We start from the raw sequence: 8,234 nt of genomic DNA, 5'->3' as shown, positions 1-8,234 counted from the left end.
CCAGCAAAGGTTGAAAATACCTTGCACTCTACACTTTAACCGAAAATGAAGCAACAACAATCCATCATTTGAAAGTAAACATGAAATAAGCAAATCCAATGTCGCCCATAGATAGGCAAATATTCTGAAATCACGAAGAAATGCCTGAATTTGACATCTCAGATATGTAATAAAGTTGATAGTACAAACAAATGGTTATCGTAAATATTTCACAAGTGTACAATCTAGGGGAAAACTAAAATAATAGGATACAACAGAAGTGATTAACAACAACACCGACAGGATAAAACATCTGAGCATGTATAGGGTCTCAGCTTCTCTTCAAGTTCTTGTGCTGTTGGAAGCGGTTCCATCCTATATTTGCTACTTTGGGCAAAACAAAACTCATACAAATTTCTGCATGCTCCTTTACTAAATGGATAGACTCTTTCGGGAATGTTCCTGCAAATCAATGCAAGTTTAAACTAAGGCTTAAAGACAACAAATTGCCGATGAGAATACATGCCTCCATTTGCTTTGTTATATCAATTAAATCACTCAAAGATGTTGACCATATCTGCAACTAACATCATCCAATGTTTTCAATTGTATCATTCAGAGTACTGGCCCAAAGGAAAAACATAGATATACCTACCTCTACCCAGTAAATAAAATCATACAAGAAATTTGAAGTAAATAACCAACCTCAGATATTGGATGCGCCGTCGTCTCACAAGCTCATAAGTGGTCTGATTTGTTAAAATTAGGTAGCTGATTCAAGAAACATAAGGTCAGTCACTTTGGCTAAAGGAGAAAAACAAATATCTAGGGGAATAATATAGGCAAAAATATGTTGGCTGACCAAACTTAACATGTCAATTAAGTGGACTTGAAAATGTGGCAGATTTCATTTTTAATTTACCAAATGGCTGCTGAAGCTTATGTCCTATTGGACATGACCAGATAGACTTCAGATGATCTTCATATCTCCCATCTTATCAGGCTAGCAACCTAATCTGGCTTAACCAAGCCACAATTTTACTCGCAAATTCTAGAGTTTGAGTAGCTTAGTGTTAATATGTTTCTACCTCCCTCAAAACACTAAAAGGAGGTAACCAGGCATCCTATTCTATCTTTTCGTTACACGAGATATCAGAAATCATTACATCCTTTCCTAGAATTATCAATCCTGCCGGCCAAACAGAGGGTTCTCCAGAATGCCATGTAACCTTTTTTTTTTTTTAAAAAAAAAAAAACGGGGACTCACACATAATTTTAAGAACTTAAACATTAAAATTAACGAACTTCCAAAAGATACGCAATTATATGTCAGGCAATGCTAAACAAAGAGTCCATCTTCCAGTAAAGAGAAATCTTACCTGTGAAAAAGTAAGAGGAGGAGAAGAAAGATGAGGCAGAAAAACAGAGTAACTAGCAGCAAGATCATAATTGCATATAACCACCTGCAATGAAGCCATTACAGCATTTGACTTCAGACTCAATTACAGATGAAAACTGGATAAGATTCACGACAAGGCTAGTCTTTTTATGGTGGAATGTGTGTGCATTCACCAAACACGTGAACAGAGGCAAAAACAATAAACGTGTCTGCACCATCTTGTCACATCAGCTTTAGCTAGGGGCGGCAAACGAGCGGGTCGGGTCGGATATGGGCGGGTTAAAACGGGTAATTACAAAAACGGAAAAAATATCCGATCCGACCCATATTTAATACAGATAGAAAACGGGTTAACCGACGGATAATATGGTTATCCATATTATCTATGGCTTCTTGAATATGATCACTTTTGGGAGAATTCCTAGTCTCCCAAACTTTAGGAACCCCCAATTTGAGTCTTTGCAAATGTAAAAGTTAAACCCATTGGTTATCCATTTTTTAAGTGGATAATATGGATCTTATCCATATTTGACCCATTTTTAAAAAAGTTCATTATCCAACCCATTTTTTAGTGGATAACTGTTTTTGTTATCCATTTTGCCGCCACTAGCTTAAGCTTTCATGAGAATCCAGGCCCTTTCTTTGACAACTGATTCCCATTGTTCTTTTGTGTCTTGAAAATTGGTTTTTGCAACCTCATACAACCAAAATAGTGCCATCTTCAAGCTTCTTACTTCTCAGAAGAGTATATTTCAGACAAGTAAAATATTCCAATTTGCGCATGTTTACATTTCACCAACTGAAGCTTTTGAATTCAGAAGAATATACACCAATTGACAGTTTTTAGCTGAAGGTAAAGCAAATGAATTTTATGAGTTGACATGCTTTTCTTATAAATTTGGGTAGCAAAACTAACAAGTTCACAGGGTTCCCCTAGTTCTTTTTTTTTTTTTAAGGATTGGGACAATGGTGCATATTATCCTTCTCCAGTTCTCCTGATGCTACCCTAGAACCTCCATCTTTATTTACTTCTGGGAAGGAAGATACTACTAAAGGAGCAGAGGAGAAACATGTTTAACGGCAAGAACCAGAGGCTGAGCAGAAAAGCTCTTAAAAGATAAAGCATCACCAAAAGTACATACCAAGGCTTTGATATGTCAGACTTGAAGAATTGAATATATAACGTGCCAGTCCAAAGGGATAAGGCTGTTTCTCCGCAAATGTACCACCTGTTATATTCAGGCAAGTAAATAAACTATAGCCAAGACGATTTGCTTAAAACTCTAAAATTAAAGAAAAAACATGCAGTGCACATGTGTCCTCGCATGTAAAATAAGCAGCTATTACCAGTTGAAAGTTCAGGAAAATCAAGCATCCTCACATGCTCCGTGTATGTTTATAGATGAAGAAAAATACATATAATTACGAGAAAGTATAATATTACAAGTCCCCAACTAAATAGTGTCTCTCATTGTGGTCTTAACAGTTAAGAGTAGAACCATAATCATGTCACTTACACAGAACATATCATAAAGAATTAGACACATCAAAGTACATATATCTTCCAAGTCCACAAAACCAGTTCAGCATATTCTTGCAACAATTAAAATGAATCAACATCCTCTTATAGGTGTCTTTAACTGATGAACTCTTCTGATAGGGATATGTTCCCACGATTCAAGCTAATTTTTTTTTTTTGATTCAAACTAAAATTGCAGCCTCTCCATGAAAGCAAGAAACCTTGAATGAGACTTTAAATTCATTAAATTAGAAAGATAACTATATTAGTAACACTTTCTGGAAACGATATCAACGTTGACATAAATAACTATATTAGTATCATTTCTGGAAATGACATCAACATCGACATAAATATTCAATTTGACATGTCCTCATCATGTTATATCCAAATGTTTTCCAAAACAAACTTCCATTTTTGCTGCAAAATAACATATGGAACCATCACAGAAACAAATCTGTACTTTCAATTTAAACAGTACAAGTTTATGATCTTTTAAAGCTTTTTCGCAGGTACAACCGTACAAGCAAACAATTTCAATTTAATTGCAAAATTAGTTAGTTTATTGAACTGCGAGCAGGATATAAACACTGTTGTGTATCAACTTAGTAGCATGGATGCTCACCAAAAACGGCAATGATTACCCTGTCCTATGCATGTGCCAAGCCAAACACAATGATGATCAAACTGTAGAACACATTTGTCACAATCATGACAATGTTTAGCTCGTGGAGGCTGCAAATCAAGCAGCATAAAAATCAAAAACAGTCGACATAACTGTACAAACGTAGACTAATGGGATTATAAGTTCTAGGCACTTAACAGGACAAATAGTCACTAAGTCCCACTACAGAAATTGGTCTCCTAAAATCAGTAACCTTCCACAAAATTACTAAGGCAACCATAAACTATATTGGATAAGTAGGACTGCTAATATTAGGATAAGTACAACAGCTGACTTATAAATCATTCAAAAGGCCATAACCGTTTGAAACAATTGAAAAATATATCTGCCCTCAGCCTCATCTCAAGGAAATGGGTTAGCAGAGGAAATTAGATATTGCAAAAGCTAAGGCAAAAAATAGTTTGGTTAATCTCATAGAGAAATAACATATCAAGGATGCAAAGATCATAACCTGGGAAATATAAGGAGCTTCAAAGAGAGTAAATAGTATAATAGAATATCTTGGAAATATAAGATGAATATTTCCAACAAAAATATATATTAGCACCATATTAATGTCACAAGTTTGCCTCATTTCCTTCCAAACCTAGGTAGTCACTATTTGGCTTCCAAATCATGTCACTAATTTGGCTAATCCAAAAATACCCTTTTATCATTAAGTATTATTAGAAGTACCAAAAAGCTTGCTTTGCATAAAAATAAAGACAAAGAAAGGGGGAGTTCCTACCTGCACAACATCACAGTAAGTGCAAGTCACACTTCTGGAAAAGAGAACAAAAATTAGTTAGTATGGGAAACTGATGCTTTTGCTAATAGAATCTTGCAATCTATAACAGCACAGTGCACAACCAACATACATTCATACTTCTATCCAAAAGTGGTGCAAAAGGGAACATAGGAAAGAAAATACTAGTTTAAAATTCACATGGTAACTTTTTTCTCTTTTTATAACTGAGAAATCCCCAAGGACCAATGGTGCAAGACTCAAAACTCAGTGAATAATGAGTCTGCCCCTCTACTCTTCTTCACTTAACTACCAGGCTTGTGCCTATTGCAGGGTTCAAATCCATGTCATGCACTTAACCCACACATCACGCGTTGCACTCTTACCACTAGACCAAAGACTAGGGCTAAAGTCACAAGGTAAAATATTTCCCTAAAACTGAATTAATCACTATTAGAATTCAAGTTTGTCATAAACCCCAAGAAGATCTAAACTTGTTTTCAAGGACAACAAAAGACAAATTTACAGAAGAGAAGTTTCTGCTATCATCTTCCAGACTTCCACAAGCTAAGCACTCATTATCTACATTGCATCTCTAACTACTTCCAGAAGTGATAAACAAGCAAGGATGGGTTATTTGACATAAACTTATGTGCAGGAACTGATGACAGATATTTTTTTTGATAAGGACAGATATTTACACGGGCTTCCTAATAAAGGTCATCTAGTTTCACATCATCCAGTTTATGCTAGTATTTTGGGAGGGAAATGCCAAACTTAACACAGCAGGCACTTGTATTACATGTCTATTAGTTATGCCTTTAAATGACCAATAATAACACATCTCAGCAGAATTTTTCATGGTATTTTAAAATGTTGTCCTTTGTTATTGAATGAAAGATTAGGCATTTCACAACATTCTTACGAAATTATACAGGGTAGTTGCAGCTTCTCCTTCATATAAAAGCTACTGCACACCACACTTAGCCACTTCATTGGAATATAGAGTAAGCCAACTGGGGTAACTTATGATGCTGAGACACCTTCTATATCTAAAACCATTAACAGTTTTCTTAATTATATAAGCATCACATTATGAAATGGATAATGTGTTATAACAACTTTACCATCACCATAAGTTGCCCCCTATATCCTCCCAGTCCAACAAGTGTCATGAAATTTAACCCGAAAAAGCGAATTTCAAATGATTGAATAGAACCTTGATATCCTTGGTTAAAAAACAATGTTAGTTAAATCGAACCACAATGTAAGATGAACCAAATAGCGCTACGGTAGAGGCTGCAACACAGTAAACAGTTCAGCTGCTTTAGAGATTTTTTAGCAGCTGCTTTAGAGATAACAAGAAAAGCATAAACATGATGTTATTCAAGTTATCCTTACCTAAGAGATGTTCCACTAGGATACATATCCATCACCAGCTTTGTCCAAGCCATCATACCACGGCCTAGGAGATTCCTTCCTAACTGGTTGCTGTCGATTGTAACAACTACATCGCCGTTTTTGCTTGAAGCAGGTTGTCTTTGCTTGATCATTATACATCACAATAGGCAAAAAACAGTAGAAATTAGATAATCCTGCAGAGCTCTCCACATATTTACACTGGGATATTTCAAAGATATGCCAGGAGAACGCAGTAATTTACTTTCCATGTAACGAACCAGAAAGGAAATTCTCTTACTTTGAGGTCATTGATGCCCTATTACGCGATATATCGGCCTCATTGACAACTCTCATTGCATCAAGAACATAGCTACATATTCAACAGAAATTTAACTGAGCATACAAATGAAACTTTACTGGCCCTTCAGTGAAGTAGCAGTGAAGATAGTAAAGACTAATAAATGGATTGTAAATCGCAAAGTAGAAGTGTGCATGAAATTACCCAGGAGAAGATCCTGAGGTGACGAAGTATTGAGCCAGTGTAGCAGCAAACAGCAGCAAATATATAATTGTGTACCTTGAAAGCAAGGAAGAGGGTCTCAGTGGTTTTACCAAAAACACCTAAATAAAAGTGAAATCTCTAAAAAAAAAATCATTAAAATGGTAAAGACAAGGCCATTTTATTCAACTCCATCATTTTCCTTTTGAATCGGAAACTTATTCAAATAGGAATATATCTATATATTGTTTTTTCTTTTTGGTCAGATTATCCAAATATAGAAAGGGGTCATTCGTTTTAAATGTTTTAAATTAGACTAAAAAAGTAAGTAGTAAGCAAAAAGATTTCTATTTCTTATATTCAATGGACTGTATCATGGTTCTTGCTAAAAGAAAAGAACATGACAATCAATTCCTTCACAAGTTAGCTGCTAAAGAATTAGGTGAATCAAACAATGAAGCAGCGTGAGAGCAAATTATTAGGTGAACAAAAACCAACTTTTTGCATTGTAATATTGGTAGTTGCTCTCACATCAATCACTGCCTTCATAAGTTAGCTGCTAATTCCGAAAAAGAAAGACTCGTTTTTTGCACTGTATTATTGGTATTTGCTCTCAATCAATCAATTCCTTCATAAGTTAGCGGCTAGTTCTAAAAAAAAATCCTTTTTGCACTGTATTATTGGTACTTACTCTCATATCCATAACCTTCATAAGTTAGCAGCTAATTCTGAAAAAAGACTCATACTTTGTCCTCAAGAAGCAAAGAGAGAGCAATTACCATGGCTGCTGTTTAGTTTTGTGAATCAAATCTTTGTCAAAGATAAATAGAACCCCCACGTAGATCAAGTGCAGCATCACCAACGCTATTCTCAAGCAAAACGTTGATCTCCGAGCTACAATTAAACAACCAAAAATAATAATTCAGGTTTAAAAACTCCTAAATGTAAATAAATGAATTGAAACAGTAAAAACGAAAAGAATAGTTACCGGGATCGGAAAGGCATGGGAAGAAGCGGAGACAACGGTCGGAGAAACGATCCAATGTGTCGCGTGAGAGGCCGCCGCCGCCGCCGCCGCATAATGCTCCCATTTATCCTTTTTCAAAATAATCATTCACTTGATAACACTTTTTTCTTTAATACACATTCCTTACAGTTCTCTGTTATACAATTATGCGGCGGCCTGAATTATAAGCTGCTGCTTAGTGTTTTCAGTTTAGTCAGGACTTACCGGAGAGTTGAAAAACAACAAATCTAGTCTAGAGAGATATAGAGAGAGAAAGAGCTTGGCTTCGGTCCAGAACTTGTCTGACGTTTGGAGCAATGCCTACTGAAATGACGAATTAACCCTTTATTTCTTAAATGCAACACTTGGCCTACTCAACGAACCATTATTGTTAGGTTATTGCTCCACTGATAAGAAAATAACTATTATGTGTTACTAAAAATATTTTTTCATAAGAATATTTTAATAAATTATATATTTATTAGATTTTTTCAATTTTATTAAATATATATTCATTTATCAAAATTTTATTTACAACTTTAACAAAGTAAGATTGAAATATTATCAATGTAACAAAAAAAATCGAAAATCCAAAAAAATCGACAAAATTGAACCAACCTGGTCCATATATACCCCTAATATAAACTTTAGTTAGGGCCTTGCTTTAGTCATTAATTTTAACATATGCCATGTGTCCTTAATCTAAGCTAGAACTTGGGAAAAATGGACAGAAGAGAAATGGGGAGGAGTCGCATCCTTAGGGAAGTTACATTTTCAAGTATCTTAATTTAAGTGAGCACAAGTTTAAGTTTAAGAATTGTAAGCAATGAAATTTTTATTGAATTTAAATCCATCAGAAATTTGGATTTGATCTCAATTAAATATATTTTGGTCAAATAAATATTATGAACTAATATAATTGGATTAATTACTTAAGTCCAATAAATATTAGCTGGGTTGACCCATTAAGTTGGGCTGCAAATGATGAGCCCATTTCATTAGGCCCAATATGTCATATTCCT

At 34.9% G+C, this 8,234-nt stretch overlaps 1 protein-coding gene across 1 annotated transcript; it reads right to left on the bottom strand.

Moving 5' to 3' along the window:
- Positions 1-130: 130 nt before the first annotated feature.
- On the bottom strand, positions 131-7,536 carry LOC107832763 (protein S-acyltransferase 10). Its single transcript, XM_016660637.2, has 11 exons — positions 7,195-7,536; positions 6,986-7,100; positions 6,210-6,284; positions 6,006-6,077; positions 5,708-5,845; positions 4,310-4,343; positions 3,523-3,632; positions 2,521-2,607; positions 1,359-1,442; positions 685-750; positions 131-441 (listed from the first exon to the last, which is right to left on the bottom strand). The coding sequence occupies exons 1-11, from the start codon at positions 7,295-7,297 to the stop codon at positions 264-266; spliced, it is 1,062 nt and encodes a 353-aa protein (XP_016516123.2). The 5' UTR covers positions 7,298-7,536; the 3' UTR covers positions 131-263.
- Between the last annotated feature and the right edge of the window lie 698 nt (positions 7,537-8,234).

The sequence above is a fragment of the Nicotiana tabacum genome, chromosome 3 (assembly GCF_000715075.1).
Source record: "Nicotiana tabacum cultivar K326 chromosome 3, ASM71507v2, whole genome shotgun sequence".
Lineage (NCBI taxonomy): Eukaryota > Viridiplantae > Streptophyta > Magnoliopsida > Solanales > Solanaceae > Nicotiana > Nicotiana tabacum.
This window is presented reverse-complemented; position numbering and strand designations above follow the sequence as displayed.